The 25,299-nt window shown below is 35.7% G+C and overlaps 1 protein-coding gene and 1 long non-coding RNA gene across 2 annotated transcripts; both read right to left on the bottom strand.

The window, feature by feature from the left end:
• Positions 1-4,151: 4,151 nt before the first annotated feature.
• LOC128239174 (nose resistant to fluoxetine protein 6-like) lies at positions 4,152-15,522 on the bottom strand. Its single transcript, XM_052955678.1, has 15 exons — positions 15,068-15,522; positions 14,373-14,551; positions 11,813-11,900; positions 11,015-11,108; positions 9,580-9,842; positions 9,266-9,433; positions 8,962-9,058; positions 8,632-8,730; positions 7,077-7,239; positions 6,781-6,860; positions 6,050-6,172; positions 5,539-5,662; positions 5,002-5,188; positions 4,676-4,818; positions 4,152-4,431 (listed from the first exon to the last, which is right to left on the bottom strand). Exons 1-15 carry the CDS (start codon positions 15,495-15,497, stop codon positions 4,312-4,314), a joined length of 2,358 nt encoding a protein of 785 aa, XP_052811638.1. The 5' UTR covers positions 15,498-15,522; the 3' UTR covers positions 4,152-4,311.
• An 8,410-nt stretch (positions 15,523-23,932) lies between these two features.
• LOC128237005 (uncharacterized) lies at positions 23,933-25,254 on the bottom strand. Its single transcript, XR_008261473.1, has 2 exons — positions 25,153-25,254; positions 23,933-24,515 (listed from the first exon to the last, which is right to left on the bottom strand). It is a non-coding gene; the product is annotated as an uncharacterized LOC128237005 (long non-coding RNA).
• Positions 25,255-25,299: the final 45 nt, after the last annotated feature.

The raw sequence follows: 25,299 nt of genomic DNA, 5'->3' as shown, positions 1-25,299 counted from the left end.
GCTGAAATGATGAACGGCTTTTCGTCGACAATTTTATAGTGCCCGTTTTCAAGTTCCGTCTTGATTTGGGTTTCCGTTTGCGCGCGCATTTTTATATTAGTGGCCGACGAATAATTTTCCATTTCAACACTATGCGACAATTCCTCCGTATTCACAATGTGAAATCCATGATTGATGCCCGACAGCAGAAATTCACGGTCAGGATAATCGGATGGCAGATTTCGTTTCCATGCGTCAAAAATTAATGACGTAGATCGGGTTGGTAGTTTTTTGTGCCGGAAGAATCCTTTCGCTCAACTTCCGGTGCGGTTGATTTGGTGTGTCTGTACCGGCATTTGGTGCCGAATGGATAAGTCCCTTTGACTTTATAGATCCTGCAGTCCTCTTTTTGGTTCGGAGGAGCGGTAGGGGTTGTCTTTGGGCGCCTTGGGATAAGGAGCTGCATTTCCATATGAGGGGAAAACGTACCCCATTTGAATTGGTGTTCCGCTTGCAGTTCGCGGTAGTGAAAGTCATAATTAAGAACACTGTTCCACTCGTAGTTTGCAGAGAATTCGAATATCCGTGTTGTGTATGCGAGGTAAAACTCAATGTCCCCTCGTTCGATTTCCTTGGTGACTAGCAAATAATTTAGTAGGCGCATGTTGGCTGCACCCCACTCTTCAATCAAGATCCCAAGGTAAGGATGTTCATCCTCGGTTTTCAACACCAAGGTCTCCTCCGCATCGGACCGTAAAACGTACTCCTTGCGTCTGTTTTGGCGGCGTCGTTTTGATTTTTCTGATAGAAACTGTGTTATGTGAGCAGCTTTTCGCGACTGAGCCTTCAATGTTAGGATTGATCGCGGATCCATGAAAAGGATTTCCGCGTTCGTTTGGGGAGGGGCAGTCTCCAGTTGTGGAATGCCGGTAGCTAGTAAATTATCAAGTAACCTACCAGCGCTGTCTAGTGTGATCGCGTTGGACGTGCCTGCTGCTACCGTAGCTTCTGTCTGAAGTTCGGGTTGACTGTTTTCACTTCTCCACAATCTTTACCTCCTGAAGAAGGACTTTGATTGAGCCAAGTGGTAATCCTATGGTTTTTAAATCCGATTCACTAACAAGTGTCAATGCTTCTTTAGTTACCAACTCCTCTTGGCGTAAGATTTGCATCACTTTTCTCGATAGTTTAATGTCTGTGGCCCACGTATCAAAGTTAAACCCGCTTTGAGGAACGTTTTCTTCCTCCATTGTACACTTTATCTTCACTAACAATCACTTAAAATAGTCCAAAATAACCATAATCCATTACATACAAATTCAAGTTGCTCAGCTGCTTGGCGCGCGAAGAATGCCCACGCCGGACAAGAGCGCTGATAAGCCCGCCAGAATCGCGTGATCCCCAGCAAGGGGTACCAAGCAGGGAGCGCTATTGGCCATTCGTTTAAATACAATTAACTCTTAATTACACATAGGATCCTACAAGAGATTAGTACGTTTTCATTCTTCATCATCACATTCACCACAAAATGAAGCCGTTGAAACTTATTGCATACATATGGCTCAGAATATACTTGTGTGGAATGTACCGGGCATCTTGTCCTCGGCATTTACGCTCTCTACTTTCTTTGAAGATGTAATTATTAACATTGAAATAATAAGTGAATACATGTTATTACCGCATAATGTTTAAGTTTTAGATAGCATACATACTATTTACGTTATAGACGAAACATTACAATTACTTTGGTATTCTTCAATGTGAATTGTATTGTGGAATATTTCCGGCATAACATTTCCGGATAACGTTCGCGAATTGTTATGTAAATGACTGAACAACTTTCGCGATAATTATCAAATTATCTAGTTAATACACGCGAAAAGTTTTCGATACGATAAAAAGCATAAGACTTAAAACAGAACTGCCACATGTAACCTTATTATGCAGTACAATACTAACAGATTACCAGTTAGTATAAAATAATTTATACAACAGTTTATCTACTGATGATTTGCGAATTTCACTTATTAAGTGGTAACGCGATCTTATCTAGTTAATCAGTTTTTATGTAACTACATAACATGTCAGTGCCTGAATCCGGAATAAATTGGAAAACGCTGAGACTTGCGGGTTATTTATAAAGATGACAAAAACATGGAAATTTCATGATATTGTGTCGACGACACGTGAAGCAAGCATAGGACACAACAGCGCTATATATTATCCAAGCCTTACATGCACTAAGCAAGGTAAGCACAATAGCGCCATATATGATCACATGTGAAGAACGTAATGTAAGATAGATTTCCTATTATCCGAGCACCGGTGTACTGGTGAGGTGTAGTAAGTTAAAAGCAAAAATGGTCAACCAACACACAGATAATCAAGGACAATTTTGTGTCCAGAACAAGTATATATTTTTTACTTTTGAACATTTACAATAATTTAAAATACAAACAAATCACGCCTTCAAAATTATTATCAGGCACAAATACACTTATGAAAGCACTGTCCGAGTAGCCGCAATAAAAAGCACAATAACGTTTCAATCATACAATCACCTGCGGCGTACTGGCTCGCAACCGGGTGGGCATGCATGCGGGCTCCGGTATGATGTCCGTTCATTAACTTAAAAAGTCTTTGTCTATTCATGGCAAATTTGATAACCAGTCATATTCATTGAGTCTCTCGAGAGTTCATTCCCTTTTATTATAGAAAATCGAAATTGTCGGATCAATAACGTTATAATCGGGGATCCAATCATTTCAAATTTTGATCAGAATGTGTACATTATAAACAAAAACAATCGATAGACGTCTATATCGCTTTGGTCAATAAAGTGTTATCGCCCTTGAGGTATAGAAAAAAACCCGGTCCTGTCCGATCAATACGTTTAGACACCTTTGTTCAATCATCACCATTTTTCTTCAATATTTATAGGCATCATAATTTTGGTTTTCGTTACCAAACGTCATTCCTCAAGTCATTTAAGATTGATCGTCCTGCAATCTCAGATTGGTCTTGACGGTGTATAATTTGTGTATACTTCGTCCAATCATCACAAATATGGTTCGAAATTTGTGAGGCCATACTATCTTGGACATGTTCGTGTACTTACTATATTACTTAAGTTACTTTTAGATATGGAACTTTCCTTAAATAGGTCTTGTCCGATTATTTTTTTGAGATGCCTTTGTCCAATCATCACCAAATTGGAAAGAAAAAAAAATATGAGAAGAAAAAATAAAGCTTATATTTTATACTTAAATCATTGTTAGATATTGTAACAAGTGAGGGGTCAGGGTTTAAGCAACAAAAACTAGTTACAGATTCCGATACACTCGTGTTCCAGTAAACAAGTGTTTTATTGACCGTATCAAGGCGATATCCTATCATCTTTCGGTTGTATTTGTGTATGGGTTTTTATAGTGTCGCAAGTACATCGTCGTTTTTGCTCTTACCTTATGCCTCTTAGCAGGGTATATTTTTCAATTATTAACTAATGGGGTCGTCACTGCAGATTTTATTGTATTTTTGTAATTGTATTGAGAATAACTAAGTGTTAACCCTCTGGTAAGCGCCGGTGATTTAAAGACCGTTCCAAGGCGATTACACATTTATTGATTAAGCTACTTTGATGTTTGTGTGTCCGTACGTGTGTGGCTCTCGTTAGGTGTCAGTGTGACTCTGTACTTATAAACAGGGTTTATATTTGACATATTGTCTACTGGACTGAACTCCGTATTTTTCATTGTATAGCTGAACCCATCGTGACGTCATAGGATCTAAGCTTCTGGCCCCAATTTCTCGAAACTTCTTAAGTCCATTATAACAGAATAAAGCTAATCTCACTATTTTTGTTGTTCTATAAAATGTGTTATATTTACTTCTTCAAGAATGTTTAGAAATTACGTAGGAATAATCTGTATTATTATCAGAATAAACCATTTTTCATTTATCAAAAACCATTTTCAGTATGTATTTTAGCTAATTGAAATAAGCGACTTAAGCTTGTTACGCTTAAGAAGTTTCGAGAAATTGGGGCCTGGTGTTCTTTGATGAAGTTGGCCAGTGCACAGAGCAAGTTGTATATTTGCTCGCACTTAATTATCCTGATGCACGCGAAAAACATCAACTCATTTTCAAAACAACAAAATGATTTAAGTGTGTGCTTTAAAGACAGATATAAATAAGAATAAAAAAAAACGGTAAACATACATTCATTCTGTAGTTTTCAATGGATTAAAATTAAAATGAAAGCAATGTCAGATAAAAAAAAATCTTAAAAATCTGTGTCCAACCGATAGTAGTGGTCATGTATCCGACTTCCACCTATTTTCTGCCTTTTCCGAGGACGGCTTTCTCCAACCCCATCATTGGCGCCTCGAACACGAGAGACACAATGAAACTCAAACCGTAGGTCAAAGTCATGTGACCAAGAAACAGGTAGATCTGAAAAAATACAGCTAGCTTACTAACAGATTGCTTACAATCATTTTAAAACAGATGTGTCCTATATTGTGACCCGTGACAGAACCTATTGTTTTTATGTTTATGTATAATATTTCAGAAGATAATACAAAAGCATCGATTGCATCGGTAAACCAATATCGAACATTGTATGTCAAACGTTTATTAGTAACAAGTACGTTTACTAATATTTATATTATACATAATTGCTTTTTATTGGTAGTACCAGTTCAAACTGTGTGAAGTATGTGAGCTGTCGTCTGCTTGTGTGGAAGGTAATCATAACGAGAGGGTGTATAAGATATGCACAGTAGGTCAGGCGACTCAATGGAATGAATCCCGGCCACGAAAGCAGATCATTTATCCAACCTGAATTGCAGGAATGCATCAAAATACATCCTAACATTTGTCTCATCGTTACTATGTGATGATAAATGATATTCTTAAAACAATCCGTATGATACAAAAGCAAAATTGATGCTTTAATGTGAACATCGATTTATCTATTTCATCAATAATATCGTAAATTATTAATATTTTGTATTCTCAAACCTCCGTGGCCGGTGCAGCATGCGATTATCAGATAGGCAAGAGCCACGCCCCAGGCGGTGCGAGACAGGGCGGTGTAGGCCGACGACTCCCCCAAACTGAATATGTGGTTACCGTCTCGTGAGTATGGTCCATATACCACCAGGCAGAACGTGGCAAAGCTCAAGAACCACAGCAACAGGTTGAGCGACTGTGGAATAATATATATGTTCTATGAATACTATAACGGCTTCTTATCCTCCGCTTTTCTACAGTGAACATTATAGCAAATCATAGTATTCTAGGTTTATCTCAATCGTTTGCAATATCGATGTTTATATGAAAAGGCTCGAAATAAAACAGTGATATATTAAAATAACCATAAGAATGTCCAACAAAAGTGATACAGTCAGCTAAAATGTCGATTTGCTAGTATGCAAAAATATGAAAAAATATATGTGTATCATTTGAAAACTTTTTTATTCTAAAAACTTAATTCATGTTTTTATTTGTATACATAAACATTGATGAGACCATAGGAAAAATTATCTAGCTTCGTACCTTTGGGATTTTTAGTTTTCTATTTGTTTTATAGAGCAGGTAGCCTGCAAATAGCCCCACTATGTAAGGTCCAAGCCGGGTCAGACTAGGGGCATATAGATTCTTCATCGAGTTTCCATCTTTCCTACACCAAACAATGCGCATTATTAGAAAATAATTGTGCTAATTTTAAGCCTATACAGTCCTCACTATGATACAAATTCCATATTGAACACGGTGTTTATAAACCTTTAGTTATTGACTTAAATTTTGAATGTACATATTACAACCCTGTATTTCGGGCAATACGATAATTTTTATTAACATAATAACATATTTCTATTTACAAATTATCACTGTAAATTTGATATTTGTTTCGATCACATTAAAACAAATCTTCATCAACGTGTTCAACAGCTCGCTTTTAATATTTTTACTATTTACAAATAATAATCATCGAACATGCTGAACAGCAACAATTGTTAATATCATAATTTCAGTATTTAAAAATACAGTGCTTATCCATACTAACGGTTGCGGTGCGTCCGGCAGCATGCCCTGCACAGGATACTCATGATGGTACGCGATAACCCATCGAGCAGCTAACGAGGCCGAGAGAAACACAAGACACGATACTGCCCCGGCAAACACATTACTAGGGAAAATTGAGGACAAATGGTACGTATCATTTAGAAGGCATAATAAATGAAAATGAATTAAATAAATGACAAAAAGGAACACTAAGGATGTGCTTTTTCAATTTGTATTTTTTTTTTATTTCTTATCTGCTGAAATCAAGAAAGAATAGTCCTTTTTGAAATCTTTTGCGCCATTTGTCATATTTTGTTCGTAAACATTATAACAGTTTGTTACTATACCCGTAGAATCTTTTTAAATGGTACCAACAAAACAGGGATTCGCAAGAAAAGAAAACTCATTGGATCATACATCGGATACCTTTATATAAATATTTTGTTCGAAATTTTACATTCCTAAACATACCGATTTACCCCTAAAAAAGCAGATCGTGTATTTACTTATCGACAAATGTCGTTCTTTCTGGTAGGTTAGTTGTAAAATTTGAATCTGACGCCTATTACCGAATCAAATGGTTATGGTTGAATATAATGTACTGTATTAAGAGCTATCAAAACACACGAATACCGGGAGTCTCCTTAGCCAGAATATAAAGCTATTGAATCACCACAATAAATAGTTGAATACTATTATAGGCTTGTTTAGTAACTATGTTTATGTACTTACTAAAAGAGCGGAAGCAGAATGAGTGGGCTGATGATGTAGAACTGCATGTCGTTAGCCAGGTACCAGCTCCATCCCATACACTGTAATAACACAGTCATGATATTAATTGCAACGGTTGAAACAGTCAAATAGGTCGACAACATACAAACGATTTCTACTGATGTGTCCAACGAAGGGAGCGGTACTTATTTGCATTAAAATATTGTGTTAAAATAGTTCCTTTATTGTTGACACTTTATACCTATGCTTTGCGTTAAAGGGGTATATAAAAAATAATTCATAATGTTTTCCACGACCCAGTGGTCCAGTTCCACGTAGTTGTTGATATATAGCAGATTGGTCCACCAGTTTTTGCGACATTCCCCCATTATGTCATTGGTAAGGCGTAGCGGCCCCATTATCAAATATGGAGATAGCACCGTTCCAAACATCAAAACCAGCATATAGGGCGGGGTCAGTCTGAAGTTTAGATTGGAATTGGTAAAAAGCACAACAACAGATCTGCTCGTACATTTTGTTTTACCCGAAAAGTATAAAATATTGATGTCTTGATTTTAACATGCTTAATGTTTAACCATAAAAATGTTTTTTCTCGCCGATTTAGTATGCGTATATAATACAAGAATTTATAAAAGAAAGAAGTTTCTTTACAAAGTAATAATATTTCGTTTGTGCGGAAACGTATTTTGCTATACTGAAATAGAATTTTGTTTAAGCCGTGCATGGACAGCATTCATATTTTACTTATCTTTTTCATTCCAAACAGTTTATCCTAGACAATTATTGTCCGTTTTGTTTCAGGCAATAATATGCTTTTAATATGGTAATTTATGGAAGCTTTCATTACGAGAATGGCAAAAATGAATTATTTAAAGTCAGCAAGTAACGAGTAGATTATTTTAGAATATTGTGAAAGAGCCTTTTAATATGTCAATATACAGAATGGTCTACAATTCTTGACATGGCATTTTTTTCGGTAAACATTGGTAGAAATTCATAACCACGATATTGGTCGAATGACTACCAAAAGGCGATGTGCTGCTAAGCATGGTATTGTTGAATAACTTATATTGATTACATATATCGGGGAACGAAAACTAAAACGAAAGCTTCACTCATAGAGGCTGATGTGTACATTAACTGCATAGTTTCACACTATTGTCTTTGATCCCTGTTTCACTCACATTGAGCGTTTGCCGCATATAAATTGGTCCTCCTCGAAAACTATACATACTAATGCATTAATACATATAATTACCACCGATATCATTGGCTTTAAATGCCAGTTCAAACATATACATATTTCACATTTCCTCTAATATAGCTTTTAATTATGTACAATTGTGTTCATTTTTTTAACTTAATGTTATATTTGTTTGATAGAAATGATAAATCGTTATATGAAAAAACAGGTACCTTAAAATGGAATTTTCCATTGTATTGTGTTTATTTTCGTGATTACCCTTATAACGAAGTAGTGTACATAGAAAACGAACGTTAATGTGTCCTTTCTGTGTATGTCATTCATTGGCCTCCTTATCACACTCGAAAAGTAAATGAAACGTCAATTATTGTTTTTGTTGTAGATTTATTTTTACGGATTATTAGAATAAACGGCTACAGAGAATCGGTTAAATATTGCAGTAGGTATAAAGAAACAAATGTAAAACGGGATGACACGAATGCATCAAGTAAACTTTTTGCTAAATAGAATAGAAATAGTTTTTTGAAAATAGCGTCTTTATTGGTTCGAAATCTTTTGACAGGTTAAGCCACGATCATCGTTTAAGTGTATAGCGTCGAAAACGTCATTTTACAACATAGTTATTCATGAAGACGTAAATTGATTACCTCCAAAACCTATGGAAATAGAACATGAGCCAATTGAGACGCTTTGCGCCGCCCACTTTCTTCAATTCTCGCAAGGTCAGGTATGCCACAAGGACGCCACTGCAAGTTCAAGTTTTAAATTTTTAGTATAGTAAATACAGAACCGAGAAAAGTAGTTTATTTCTAAATACATGATTGGTTCGTTATATAGTAGATTTTTTAGTATGTTACTTACTAAGTAATTATACATATGCAGTTATTCATCTTATTGGTTTTCTAAGTTCGTTTGTTATTTATTCAGCCAGAAGTCAGTCAGTTTTACATCTGACATCATACATCAGCGTGACCTACCTCAGGGTGAAGAAAGAGTCAACTGACACGGTCGCGTACATAATCGCACAGAAATAAACGTAAGATTCCTGTTCATAGGCAAACTGGAACAAATTTGCTGTAAAAAATAAAACACTGTATACTACAACAAACAAAAGCAAACAACAAATAATTTCAATACTCTGTTGATTAACGGTATGTGGCTTCTGTTATCTTTCACCGATTGCATTGCAAAGATAGAATTGATCAACACCTCTCTGGGCCTAAGTGTCATTGGTTCGTACAAATGAAACTTTTTCTTGTATCAAACATCAAACAGATTTACCATCAAGCCCTATGGCGAAAACAAGAGTATGTCCAAGGATAACCCAGGCCATGCTCAAGAACCTGATACCGTTCAGGGCCCCTAGAGACCCCTCTCTCTGGTCAGTATTCAGGATCTTTACACCATTAGTGTAGACGGAAAATGCAAGCAAGATCCTTTCCATTGTTCCTAGGAATAAAATTGAAATTATCAATTGCGAGGTTGAAGGCATTAAACGCGATTCGGCTTTAATTTATGTAACAGGGGCATTTATCAAGTTAACACTTCAATAATTTGAGTTAAATTTAAAAACAAACTATGAAAAAATATCTTACCATAGCTGTATTGTTGTGAGACAGGTTCAATACTTGGTTTGCCGATGTTGACATGCTTGTCAGCCTTCACTGTATAAACAGTAGGTAGGTCATTCTTTTGATCGTGAGGAACAAATGCGTTCTTTCCATTTGAAATACCCGTGTCAACCGTTGGCTTATGTGGTACTTTACATGCATTGTCCGTTTTTATTTTCATTTGGACAGCCAGGATATCGTAAAGTGTTCCTAACAATATGAAAGCACCTAAAACAGCAAGGAAGCACCTGAAACATATACGTTATTTTTCTTCAATGTACATATTTAAATGAAAAGCTACAGAAACAAGCTCAGTAGGCAAAAGCTTAAACAATATACCGTTTTATGGCACAGGGTTGCATTTTGGCTGTTGTAAAAGGAATGGCATTACAATACTGTTTTCCTTATCCGCATACATTATTCAGACGAAGAAAGTCGACAATTTGGTTAAGACGATTCTGAGATCTGGCCTCGGTTTCTCAATATTTATTTTACTGAGTAAATACCATTCTCAACTCAAAAAACTATTGAAGCGGCTGTCTTAAATATTTTCTAACATAATGCTTACGAATGAAACTTTAAAAAAATCAATATTGCATCTTATTATTGGTATTTATAAAATACAACAAGTTTAATCATGTGGTATGCTCAACCCATGTAGAGTCCTTCGAATAGTTATCGTTGGAATAGCGATTTAATGAAAAAATGTCGATATTAAGTTTGAATAATGCTAATACCTTGAACGCTTATTGTTTAAGGGGCTTTTCTATCTATCTATCTATCTATCTATCTATCTATCTAACTATCTATCTATCTATCTATCTATCTATCTATCTATCTATCTATCTATCTATCTATCTATCTATCTATCTATCTATCTATCTATCTATCTTTCTATCCATCCATCCATCCATCCATCCATCCATCCATCTATCTATCTTTCTATCCATCCATCCAGCCATCCAGCCATCCAGCCAGCCAGCCAGCCAGCCAGCCAGCCAGCCAGCCAGCCAGCCAGCCAGCCAGCCAGCCAGCCAGCCAGCCAGCCAGCCAGCCAGCCAGCCAGCCAGCCAGCCAGCCAGCCAGCCAGCCAGCCAGCCAGCCAGCCAGCCAGCCAGCCAGCCAGCCAGCCAGCCAGCCAGCCAGCCAGCCAGCCAGCCAGCCAGCCAGCCAGCCAGCCAGCCAGCCAGCCAGCCAGCCAGCCAGCCAGCCAGCCAGCCAGCCAGCCAGCCAGCCAGCCAGCCAGCCAGCCAGCCAGCCAGCCAGCCAGCCAGCCAGCCAGCCAGCCAGCCAGCCATCCAGCCATCCAGCCATCCATCCATCTATCATTTGTGACATATGTGACATTTAAAAAGAATCATTGCACTTTTGTTTCAAGAATATATAGGAAAATATTTGGAAATCGATTAATCATTCTTACAAGCATCCTATGGCATCCGATTCGAGCCGCAAAGGCTCATCACACACTGCTGTTATGTCTGCATTGGTAGTCCCATTGAACAATGTACTTTGTACTGTAATTGATTGAAGACAACAACCAAAGATAATACATCAAACAATGAAACCCATCGAAGGTTTTCTTTAAAGTATGATTTTTCACCCGATAACTGTTGTCAAGGCTGGGAAGTGCCATTGTCTTATTGTACGTTTAAGGATTGCCTCACGTGGCAATAAAGAAAACAATTATACATGTACGAATGTTTTTGCAGGTTTATCTGATTAATTTGTGTTATAATTACTACAATGAAAACAGTTATTTCTAACCCTTTAATTATATACACTACTTGTTAAAATCAATTAAGCGACATACAATTTGATAAAACAAGGTCGTATTGATTCTGGTTGATTTTATGACGTATTTTTTACATATAAAAAGTATGCCTAACATGACATGACGCCGGAAGAGTGCATGCGACTTTAATTTCGAAATATTTATTGAGTCTCGATTTTTGAAAGGCATATAAAATTCGCAGTAAAATATGCAATAAATAAAGGGCGGTACAAAATTAATGTACGGAGCAAATTGGATAAAAAGGCATACTATGGAATTGAGAGGATGTAATTTATTGAATCTGACTGTTTTATATATAAATATAAACAGTTGTTTGAGTGCGTGCGTGCGTGCGTGCGTGCGTGCGTGCGTGCATGCGTGCGTGCGATTTCAAACGTTTGAATAGTAATAATATAGTAACATCCGGTAATACAGTCAATAACCTACCGGCTTCAATTAGTTTGTTTAGATCGGCAACGTTGCATCTGCCTGACACACACAAACCAACTCGAATCTTGCTCTCAGCCGCCGGATCCTGAAACCGTTTTGAACGGGAGTTGATAGTTCTGATATATGTTATTATGAACTTATTAATGTAGAAGATTAGTTTTTCTCAATCATAGTTCAGTGATGTTTTCAGCAGCAGATTTGTCCACGATTGTCGCGAACAATATAACGGAATATGGTACACCAATATCAATTACACAAACTAAATTATTTTATATACACATGTCCTTCTATGGACCGCAAGCGCCCGATATCGTTTGATATTAGACGTTTAACCTTTGATATCGGAGGTAGTTCTTATTATTCTGAAAACTGTTGTCAAAATTGTATTGAAATCCTAACACCTTCTTCTCGCGTGCCTGTTAAGCATCTGTTTGCATTTAATACTCGTATTTAGTATGTTGATTTCATTTTGTTTTTATTTCGCCAAAGACCGTCTACGTTTAAAACGTCTACGTTTTTTAGAATGCCTTCTGACAGAAAAATATAAATCATTTTAGTGTATCCGAAGCGTATGAATACAAAGTTTATCAACTTTATATTACACAACCAATTATGCACTCGTTATCGCCTGTACCAGAAGTCGTGCATCTATTGTCAGATAGATTTAATACCCTATCAATATCAAATTTTAATAGTTCACAAACCTTAAGACAAAATTATTAACTTAATGTAATGAAACGCGAATAACATACACTACCAACCACGAGTTTGTTGCATATCGCCGCAATTTTACCCTCCCTCTGATGTTATATTTATAATCTAAATTTCATTATACGCCGCGATTGAAGCATAATGACCGTCATACTTATAATTTCTCCCACGCTCCACCGCGTCGGGTCATCGCTATTCGCAGCGTTGCGCTACGTGTTAATTTACGGTTATCAATGTAGTTGTCCATTATCTGAAGGCTATTTTTCCTGTCATAAACATCTAATTTCTAATGAACAGATACAAGTTTGACCCGTATTTTTTTAAATTTTGGTTCGTGTTCAAAACGTAACCCTATCACTGAACATTATCATTTGCAACTGTGAAGGTATTCGGACCCTATTGTCACCTTGTTCCTAAAAATCAAAATTTCATTGAACCTCCTTAAACTTGTGTGATTATGAATAAATACTCAATCTACGAATTTAACAAACACTTAATATACCACCGACATAAATTGGAATATTTGCATCCGTACTTGATGTTCTGAACGATAAAAATTGAGTTCATTTTGCATGAACCGCTCGACCTTTCGTGACTTTGTATGCGGAGTTTGGCAAGAAAGCAACTGATTCTGCGCTGAATTTTTCTTATGTTTTCTTATGTTTTACGAAGAATTTAAATGAAATATTTATGCGAAAAGCTACAGAAATAAGCTCAGTAGCTAAATGTTTAAACATAAACCCGGTTTAATGGATTGGATAAACGCCAAAGAAAGACATTATTTTCTAACAATATCATTTGAAAAATGCTTTATTTTGCATTTGATAACAAAAGAACACGCATTGAACAAATAATAAAAACAAATTAAAATTGACGCGGTTTTTACTACAGAACGGTTCGTCTACAACAACTGTCAAAACAAACATGGCTGATGATTCTGAGCGATTTCTTTCAAGGACAAATGTAGGATCCATTATCGGATTCAGACAATGCTTATCTTTCTATGATATAATTAGGCGATATCTTCGCCTGCATTTAAATACCTAGAATGATTGGAGACTGTCTTGCAATTTCGCGTGTACAAACAAACGTCCTAATATTGACACTTCGAGAAGAAAGTTCTCTTGATTAAAATGAACATATTACAATCATATAAAAATCATTATTACCACCACATATTTTACAGAAACTACCAAATGATTAAAATAATCTTTGATTATTTATTTATTTTTGCAAATTACGTATGGACTATTTACTATGCGGAGGATAAAAAGAACGCCTAGCTAAAACACCAAGGGCGAGAAGTGTTCTTACCATTTACATTCGCTCTACACGTTTTGTTCCCCTTTGTTGTAATTAAAAACATTTTATCAAACACTATAAGGTCAAAAAAAATAATCAAATAAAATGGAAAAATGTTAGCGCGGTTTATGGATATGCAAAATGGCGGCCGAGCGTTCATACTTCAACAACGCACAAAAAATATGAATCAATCCTTCATTTATCACCGTCGCAATCGAAATCAATTCTGCGAGCACGGTTCATTTAAATATATATATATATATATTTGTAGTTTTGCAACATCTTGACCTGTTAAATATCTGCGTATTACGGTAAGCGGCATTGCCGCGACACACCGCTTGCATTTTTTCGGAAGTCGTACGCGATAGCAACAGGTGAACGCGGCGTAAGCTCCCGCCCCGATTATCCGCGTTGACACAATCTAACTCGCGGTGGAGCAAACGCGTGAAGATAGTGTATATAAACGTTTAATTTGTTTTAAACAAATGTGTTTACAGTTGTGAATGGAAACTGAATACTATCAAATACATTTATGCTAACTTACAAACGACGAAAAGTCAGTGGGAATGTCTAGACGGCAGTATTTGCCCGTAAATTGGTCCGTCGTCTTCGTGGCGTTATTGTAAACAGAGGTGTCAACGCCTTGACATTCATCAAATCCACCAGGGAACCAGATCCGACCCTGCATTATACCGCTGTCAGGCTTTCCAAATGCATCTAAGACTGAAAATAATTAGAGTAATATATTTATATACGACGCTAACATTTGTTTAAATCATCAGCTGATTGCAAGGTAGAAATCATAACTGGCAAAAGGACGAATCGCGAATGTGGTTGTCCAATGTAAAATATAACGTTTAAGTGTCAAAATAGAGCTATACACAAAATTGATGAAATGCTTATAGTAAAAGAGTATTTCAAATACTGTTGTTTTTCAAAACAACGACGAATCATTCATTTTTTAACAAATATTTTCATATTTACGATGTATTTGAAAGGTTTACACTATTTGCAAGTTTCCTCTGCTATCTTCAGGCATACAGAAGTGTGCAAAGAAAACATATTAATATATGAAAACAAAGGAATGAGTTGATAATAAAATAATTGATAATACCATATCGTCTGTAATGCCATTTACGTTGTGTTATTATCCATTTTTATTTTATTTCTCTTCATATTGCTTAGCATTCTCTGACATATTTTACCATTAGTCATTTGCTCATGTAAGGACGTTCTTACCTGTCAACGCCCAGCCCTCTCTTCCCATCAGTCCTTGCAGAAGCAGCAACAAGTCGTTACTACAGCCTGGAGACACACCCAAGCTCTGCAGTGCCAAGGACGAAGCCTTGGAAGTAAGCGCCGCTAGGTCCACCGGTGCATTGTCAGCGTGTGCTCTCCCCGGAAATAATAATCCAGAAACTGTTTGAATAATTGGACCAAGAGTATTGGGTCCATTCCCGTTGTTGAAAAGAGACTGTAAGTCAATATTTGGAGAATCAGGATAGCTTGAATTTTTAATAGCTAAACCAAAGTTCTTCAATAAATCAGAAATAATAGTTTGAAATCCATTTGGAGCAGTGTTGTTTTGGTCTGCATGAATTCTTGAACAAAAGGTACAAAGCAATAATAAAATAAAATATGTAAGTCTCATTTTTATACCACGATTCATAACTTTTCTATATCTTATTAAGTTCTTTATCTTGACCCGTTTGTGGATTGTGTTCGTTATGGTTTGGTATGTAGGCTATCTTTATAAAGGATACAATGTCCTCAATAATGACTGAATACCAGGGTTGGTAGACGTTTCCAAATATGGACAAATTCTGCGGTACTGTTAGATGATTGCATTTGTTGTGGTTTTGCGCCAATCATAAATATTCTCATCACTATTCTAGTATCCTTTACATGCGATAAAAGGTAACTTTTACTAAAGTATTTAGGTATTCAAATGAACATTGGATATTGGGTTATTTTAACTTAAGTGCCTAATGATTAAAACAGTATAAAGGAACAACCGAGAGCCAAGACAAGGTTAAGAATCATTGACATGTTCTCTCCAGGGTCTGTATTTGTAAAACAATCATAAACTCATCCTTAACTTCTTACACCTGTAGTTACGCAAGAGATAGAATATAAGCTATTTTCATCAACACAATAATTTACCAATTAATTATTTGATACAGTCTAGTTTGCTAAGCATCACATAATTTTGTTATATCAATTATCGTATCAAGGGTCTAACGAAATACTACAGTGCATCTTCTTCTGGTGAAGATAATAACACTGAAAATTTTCAAAGCGTACTTTATATTTTTGTTTTGGTGCGACTAAACGTTTGCTATCTTGGTGAAGATAACAGCCTGACTTTTGTGTTTGATTATGCTTCAATCAGAACACGGTCACTTCAAACTGAACTGATACTCCTACCCAAAATTTCAATGAGAAGAACATTCCTTGGCCTCAGGGCTCATTCTAATTCTAATTCAAACAACTATGACACTTGATAATTATTTTTTAAGTTTCAGATTCGCGTTTATTTTTGATACGCTAGGTTTTATGACCCTACGCGAAGTTTTGAAATCACATGTTAAATACGAAATTCAAAAGTTCGAAATCTAGATGAATAAAATAAGAATGACCAAATATTTGTTTAGGTTTTAAACGGAATACGTTTAGTACGTGTCATGCTGATAACAGTTCAAACCAGCCCGGTATTTTCAATCAGACATCTTGGTCTAAACTAGCATGTGTGTGAAGCACAGCAGCATTATAAGGCAGCAACCTGTTACGCTGCTTGCAGCATGGTTGCTACCTTTTTAGTATATATTTACTATAAACTACTTAAAATATTCACTGTATGCGTTTCAACTATTTATATGAATAAAAATAGGGGTGAAAAGAAATGAGATTTTTACTGTTTCAGCTTTTTCGGAAATATTTTAATCACGGCAGGTTGTTTTTCAACCAATGCAATCATTTTCTTGTGAAAGGCCAAATGTTCTTCGTATAGGGGCAATGGGACAATACCAACTGAAGTAATCTTTATTGGCATCTAATTGTACAGTGTCTGGCATATTTTAACTATGATTAATATGTATGATAAATGTATAAAATCTCATGAGCACGAACTGATTAGAGGGTTCGATTAAGGGGACCATAACGAAAAGTGCAGGGGTGAATTATGCCACGAGCCCTACAATATCAGCTAATGAGATCGCTGGAGCTTTTGTCATGAATACTCAAAAATATAACCCGAAAATTCGACTGAGAGGACGTTATCGAAAAGAGTAATGTTGAACAAGCATAGCTTTATACGCTCTTAAAGCTCATGTTCTAGGCATTGACACGTTCGCTTTAAACAGTCATGGTTATTGTTGCTATACTTGGCAATTAGAATAACTTCAACCGGCATTTGTTTTTGAAAAACTCTGGTCTTAGCACATTGAGCACATGGATATTCCTTTATGCATCGCTAAGCACACACCATGCAAAAACCGTAACAATGGAAAATTAAACAAAATGTCGGTTAAAAACATTTAAATTATTAGTAAATTATGTTTTTTAAGTTCTCTTTTAACGAGAAATTAAAGAGTTGAAATTTGGTAAAAACTACCAAAAGAGAGGGAAGAAAACGCATTTAAATATATTTATAAATAAATAATTGGTATTTGCAAGCCAAACAAAGCCGCGACAATATTGGAAAGTAGTTAACTTGTTGACAAAGAAGGAAAACAATAATACAAACGCTATTCCATCACTTGTAAATACAACAAAAAATACTCTTATCTCCACAGATGGTGATTCAGCGAATTTACTAAATGATTTATTTACCTCCGTATCTACTATTGACGAAACTTGAGTCGTTCTTTCCCAACTAATATGCAAATGCAATATTTCGATTGAAGACATGACTTTAACTGAAAATGACGTAAAAGACATTTTAAGCAATCTGGTGATAAATAAAGCAAGTGTACCGGATCTGATAAGTCATAAAATGTTAAAGGAAACGGTTTCCACCGTGTCATATCCGTTACAATTACTATTTAATAAATCGCTTCGTGACTGCGTGTATCCTGCTTCGTGGAAATTGGCCAATGTTGTTCCTCTTTTAAAAAATGTGATAGATCTCTTTCGTCCAATTATCGACCATTTTATATATATATACATATACTATCATATACATTCAAATAATCTTATTTATAAATTACAATCTTGGTTTTTGCCTGGCCACTCAACGGTTATTCAGTTGATTGACATATACAATCAAATATGTTAGGCATTAGATGAAAAGAGATCCACATGCATTGTTTTCTGTGACATTTTGACAGAGTCTGGCATATAGGTCTTATCTTCAAAATACAAGAATATGACATTGAACACAATGTGAAAGATTGGAGTTCTCATCATTTGTCGAGTAGGTCACAAGGAGTTATTGTTGGACAAATGTTATCTGAAGTTCGCAATGTAAATGCAGGTGTACCTCAAGGGTCTGTACTTGGTCCGTTACTTTTTCTTATTTATGTTAACGATATTGCCGACTCACTTGAAAGTACAACGCAACTCTTTGCAGACGATAGCTCTATATAAATTATTTTTATGTCGTATGTTGCAGATTGTCGTACAAGAGACAGGTGGGTGGAGAACTCAGCTTCCGGGGTAGACATTTCACCAAAGTGAACGGCTATTCGAACCTTTTTTGGGGCTGGGGTGGAAAAGATGACGATATGTACTACAGGTAACCAGGCCTTTTTAAGTTTGAAAACGTTTCTGGGAAAATAAAACATTATACTGAGCGCTTTGCTCGTAATATGCAATATGCCGTACTGTTGTGGAAAGCCAATTTTCAGTCAATGGTAAATAATGTAATGTTATAAGAATAAACTTTGATAACGATATATTTTTAGAGATGCAGGGCACCGGTTGCCTTTCATTTAACGAAATATGACTTTGTGTATGGCGTATGGGTTTCTTCTTTTCAATATAGTTTCTAAATAAAATCCATCTAAAATCCTTCTAGTTATGATGGTGTGTGTGGCTTAAATGGTTGTATGAACATGTCATTGTATTTTCCAGACTCACAGCCTCGAAATAACCCTATTTCGCTCGCCATTTAAGACAGGAAGGTATAAAATGATAAAGCACGGCCGAAAAGATGGTACTTCACTATCCAGGTAAGCAATATGGGTGTAAGTGTTCAATCACTTATTCACTTGTTTAATCAATCTTTTAGAAACTGTTTTATTGTCATAAATCGCCGGATTATTCCATCTTGCGATTGCCAGCGGAAGACTTAAATACACTTTCATATGTTGAGTCTGGATTGGTCGAAAGAAGTAGATAAGAATAAATTGCAAACTGGTATCTCTGGGCTATGTCGTCGAGAGGTACTCGAATCATGTGATCGGGTATATCGGGTATTGCACAACAGCGTGAGAAATGACGTCACGATGATTTATCAAAGTATTGCAAAACAACGTGACTTATACTAATTGCTCTCCATATAAGTCATCGTGACTAAGTAAAGGTAAAATAACATGAAGTAAAATCTTTATGATGAAGAATGGGCGACGTAAGTGCTCCGTAGTATACGATACTTACGGTATATAAAGACAGGACGATTTTCTGACGTCCTGTATAACGTCGAGTTCTGTGTGAAAACGTGTGTCCGTCGATATATCCTTTGATTATTTCCATGTTAAAACGCATCGCTTATAGCTAAAACTAACGAAACTGCATGTAGACTTGACACGACATTTCAAGGAAGTTCCATACCAGATATGACGTCATAAATGAATCGCATTAATGTTGTGCATTTTCTTTGATATAGACATATAACAGCAATTGAAAACATTCTAAATAATTCATTCAGCAAAAATATAGAACTTCCAGGAAAAAACTATTACTGAATAGTAAGATTATATGGTTAAAAACTTGAATAAACATCAATCTATAAAAGGTAGCTGCAACACATGTTACTATGCTGATATGGGTTTCGAAAACAGCAGAAGCGATAGACGGATTTTTTAATACGGCGGGCTGCATTTTAAGTGTTGGCTATCTAGAAAGAAAATTAATTGATATGCAAGTAATATATATACATACTGCTTCAGATTCATGTTTACTTATATTTCAGATGGAAATTTTTAAAAACATAGAAGAAACGTTTAAAGAAAGACGGTCTCAACATTTTAAAGTACAAATTGTTCGAAACCCGGCTTGAGAAGTTGTACACACGAATACTGGTGGATGTGGATGATCCGTCGCAGGATTCGGATGGACTTTCCGCTTTGCTAGCCCAGAAGTGTGCAAAAAACATTTGAATATTTGTGAAAGCGTTTGAATACTGCCTTTAATTAACGACAGTATTTATATATGTAAATTCAGGTAATGAAATGATAATATTAAAAACTATATGAAAAAGAGTTGTTCTGATGCATACGTTGTGAATAACGACATTTTTATTTTCTCCCACCTCAGATAAGTAGATCCAATAATTTAACCATGCTAGAAATTCTTATCTTGCCCACGGGCGAATATAAAATGCCCGTATGGAACTCCTTTTTAATGGTCACCACATTGTAATTACCTCCCTTGTTGAAGACTGTCGTCTGTAGCATCATGAAAACCTTGTCTTGTGGCAATATTTAGGAGGCTAATAAGTTATTTCAAGCTTTAATTGTCACCATAAAATAATTTTAACGCACCTAACAATGAATAATGCTTCACTCTCCTTAGAACTATTTAAAGACCGATTTGACTATTAACATAATCTGAATCAGTGCGCGCATATCCATGACAAACACGAATTATCGCATATCCATACGCAGTTAATTTCACTAAGCACAAAAGTGTTCCAGCAAGAAGATATTTTTTACTTAATTTTGTTTAACTGAGGTGGGAGAAAAAGCATCTACCATAGCCGCGCGTGTAAGATAGGTTCATCCCGACCCTCGCGCAGGGTGTTTTGCGGAAACTCAATAAACCTCGTTTCCGCAAAACAACATACGCTCGGGTCGGAATGAACTAGCTTTCACTCTCGGCCATGGAATATACTTATAATCCGCACCAATGAGTTTTCAAAACTGAAAATGAATCTTTAACTGAATTTTATAAAAGGTAGCGCAACCCCTCCCTCAGTTTATTTGTTTGCAGGGTGGATCGGGGAACTCTCCAATGAACAATTAATCACTATCTAGTCCGAAATATATCATTTTGGGTGTATTTTATAACCCCTCCCCGGAGTCTGCTAGAGCTACCAATAAACGAACACAGAAATATTGCTCATACATCTTACAACTTCCTTAGTATTAATTTTGGCCGTTCGTTCAAAACTTTGTTATAGTTAACACTGTGATAAACGGATTAATGGCATCGTTGTTAACTTTTAAACATGACACATTGGATGATATGCTCACGAATTTGAATACAAACAAGTCCGAATCTCAACTCTTGTTAGAAATACAGAAAATCACAAGTATGTCCATTAAATTTCTAGAGCAGTTACGATTTGAAAGATAACAATGACGTTAACAACGTTGATAAATTAAACGAAGTTCTGAACAATTTGCCTATCATCCTTTATGCCAACATACACGAAACAATAAAAAACGGCAGATTTATCTAGTATCAGTGTGTGTATACCACGTGATAAATTGCGTCATAAATGCTACGTCGGAAGGCAATATTTTGATTCGAATGAAAACTTTAAACAATGATAACTCTACTATTTCTTCACCATTTTACATGAAACATCGCGCAAATCTACGCCTCTTACGGAGCCCCGCTTCGGTATTTTACCAGAGTTTGGTTGAGAGTTCAGTTTCTTATAACACTTCAACAAATCTTTTCACAATACGGCCGTCTGACGGAGCACTGTCAAAACATTACTTAAGAACAGGTTTGTCGAAGGGTTTGATGAAACTAATTACCTTATCAAACTTTGGTAATATACGAAGACGGGGCTCTTTAAGCGACATAGACTGCCGTCTATTTCATCTAAAAAGGTGAAGTAAAAGAAAAGTTATCTTTGATTAAAGTCTTTTTTTAAGCAAAATGTTGCCTTCCGATGTAGTATATAAGACGTAAGTTATCACGTGGTATACAAACACTGAGTATTGTTAAAGGAAAATACTATGCTAGATACTAAATACTAGACTATTTACAGAGACAATGCAGCACCCACACAGTACAACACAACGCAGTGAGATATATAGCAAATTTAGCTTATTGACGTCGCGTGGATAGGTCTCAATGTTGTACCATAGAGGATCACGTGATCAAAATGGACCAGCCAACATTACAATTGTAAAATAAAACTATACAAATATGTTTGATAAAAAATAACATTTATAAAAAACAACAATTGTATAAACAGATTAAAGAAAGAAAGGAAACATCAGGATACCCCCAAAACGTTTGTCTTGTACCGTTATTACAAACCCGTAGGCTCATTAAATGGATATTTAATAACTTGTCCTCAAACTGGTAGCCTATGGTTTTTTAGATCTTGGTTTACGAGCCCGATTCCTCAAAACTCAGGAAAAATCTTATTTTGAACAAATGAGTAATTGTGAAAAGTCAATGACCATTCATAACATATAACAAATTCAATGATATAATGTAGGAACTGTACAAAACCCGACGATTACATAGGCTCACACGATAACCCGCCAGCCAATCAAGTCGCAGGAATAACAGTTAAGACACTTCCGGTTTGAATTAACCCACAAGAAGAACTTGAAGTGAAGGGGTCATTTCCGGAAAATAAAACAACCGGAAAAAACATACATTCTTACATAGTGGTAGATGCTGTAATTACCAGAACAGGCCCCAATTTCCCAAAAAGTCTTAAGCGTAACTTACTTAAGTATCTAATTTAATTTAGCAATATTACTCAGATAAATATTATTGTATGAAACAGTAAGTATCTTTTTATTTTTCTCAAATATTGTTTGCTTTAAAAGCCTCAAAACTTAAATTTGAGGCCAGTTGCCGAGCAGAGGTTTGGCTGGTTACCTGTGGGTGAACCAATGCTTTTGTACGCGACTGTTTCTGATAATATCAGCAAAATCTAATAGAACTTTAAGTACATGATAAATACAAAATCTCTCTTAGTAACCTTCCAAAGATTTTACTATCAAGCTAGATTATTTATAACATTTCTACCAACTACACATCAATGTGTCATGCTGTAATGTCACATGTATATAATGCTACTTACAATTTTGATTTTTAAATGTAAAATGTATATGATTATCATTTATGTTATACTCTTGAAATAACAAACCATTTAACAGTGGTATGTCAACTAGCGGAACCGTGCGTGTGAGGATTGCCCGTTCAGCCGGGAAAACTAGTTGGTGTTATCTCAATGTTTAGTGCACCAATATTTTATTACTTTGTTCATCAACAATAACATAACATTCAATGTAACCCATAAATTACTGTTTTTAGCTGCGGAGATTACGAATGATAATGCCCCATGCCTTTTGCAACTGATGTTTCAACTTTTCAACCTTGAAACAATCTCTTTGTAGTTCGCCCTAGCTTTAGTAGTTAAATTTCTGTTTGTCCGGAAACTTTCTCTGTAGATTAGTGATCGTTCAACACAATGCAGAATTCGAAAGAAGACGACTTTTTTATTGACAGTTCGGCCTAAGTGCAGATTGCAAACAAAGATAATCACTTTATTCTAAATTAACGCCTATGGCATTTTTTAGTTTTTTGGAGTCAAAAACATTATTGTAAAAACTGAAAAGACTCGAACATTCCAAACAAAACAAAAGAAAACGTATTATACAAACACTTTTTTCCACCCAATAAGTAAATTATTAATTGAACACACTAAGCTTCCTATTAGATACTTTTGTAAATGTGTTCTCTCCGCTAGTTCTGTCATTGCTTTTAGCTGTGAAGCGAAGTGTTCATCAAAAACTGATATAGACAAAATAAAGTTTCTTTCTTTCGACAATTCTTCTGCACGGGTTCCTTTAAGCGAATTAAAAGTTAAATCAAACACGGGCTGCTTAACCATTCAAACAGACCAAGTGAAATGCTAGGTCTTTTCTCGGACATATAGGATAGTAGGAATATAGTCAAGACGCATGGCGGTATATATATGTATATGTAGACAAGAATTAATAAAAAATAGAACACCATTACATTAACTCATATATGTATAAATATTCATGAAATAATTGCAACGTTTGAACATTTTCGTTAATATATAAAATGGTATTTTGAACTATTTCCTTCATGTAATGAAAAAGGATATTTAGTCTGATTCTTCGGCAGATTACCCACATCCGCTATTGAATATTCAGTCTGATTCTTCGGCGGATCATCCACATCCGCTTTTGGATATTCAGTCTGATTCTTCGGCGGATTACCCACATCCGCTTTTGAATATTCAGTCTGGTTTTTCGGGGGATCATCCACATCCGGTATTGGATTTTCAGTCTGATTCTTCGGCGGATCACCAACATCCGCTTTTGAATAATAGATCTGATTCTTCGGCGGATCACCCTCATCCGCAATTGGATATTCAGTCTGATTCTTCGGGGGATCACCCACATTCGCTTATATACGTGTCCACAACTTCTCAAGCCGTGTTTCAACCAATCTGTACTCCAAAGTATTGAGGCGGTCTTTTAAGTAACGCGTTTGCGCTGATTTCTAAAAGTACAATCTGGAATAAACATTTATCAATGTTTACTTCGTATAAAACAATACTATATCAAGAAATAATATGTAGATGCATTATATACTACTCAACGTGTACTGAACACTTCTTTAAAGTGCCAACATCTTGTCCTTGTTGAAGGCTTGAAATTGTTTAAAAGGTACACATTTTATACTGATAAATTTAATAAAATAAATTAATAATAAACATTTCGTGAAAATTTGTATTAAAATTTTAAATGTTTATTCAATAACCAACGACACGGATACTTTAATGAATTACCACAACCTGATTTGCCAGTACGGTTGATTGGAAGAAACAGACATAAAACTGTTAATTGCAATTTACTATCAAGTATAAGCTAAACAAAAGGTGAAAATTTAAAAATTTCCGTTGTTATATGTGAATTCTTGTCTCTTCAGCTTGTTTAACTTCCCCAAGTTATTCGTGAAACAGTTTTCACTGACTGTACCAAGGCAGTTACCCAATATTTACTGAAAACGATAATTTGTATTTGTATATATGTTGTATGTTGGGCATTGCCATGTGTGCCTCCGAACAGCATCTTTGTTATTTGATATTCTGCTAGACTTGTCCCTGTATTTATTTGATTAATTAACCAAGTAAGTATTTGTTTGCTAACCTGACTGGGGAAACATCTTTTCTGTCGTATTTAATCATTTTATACCGTCCAATAGTGAATGGAGGCCGTAAAACAGTTATCTTCGAGGCTGACAATCTGGAAAATACAACATCTTTATACAATAAAACTACATAACAATATATCGTC

This window comes from Mya arenaria, chromosome 6 (genome assembly GCF_026914265.1).
Source record: "Mya arenaria isolate MELC-2E11 chromosome 6, ASM2691426v1".
Classification (NCBI taxonomy): Eukaryota; Metazoa; Mollusca; class Bivalvia; order Myida; family Myidae; genus Mya; species Mya arenaria.
This window is presented reverse-complemented; position numbering and strand designations above follow the sequence as displayed.

Coding starts and splice junctions, on each gene's coding strand:
- LOC128239174 (XM_052955678.1), bottom strand. CDS start 15,497: ATGAATCGTGGTATAAAAATGAGACTTACATATTTTATTTTATTATTG. Junction 7,240..8,631: donor TATTTCCATAGGTTTTGGAG/GTAATCAATTTA, acceptor TCTAAACTTCAG/ACTGACCCCGCCCTATATGC. Junction 5,189..5,538: donor GAAAACTAAAAATCCCAAAG/GTACGAAGCTAG, acceptor ATTATTCCACAG/TCGCTCAACCTGTTGCTGTG.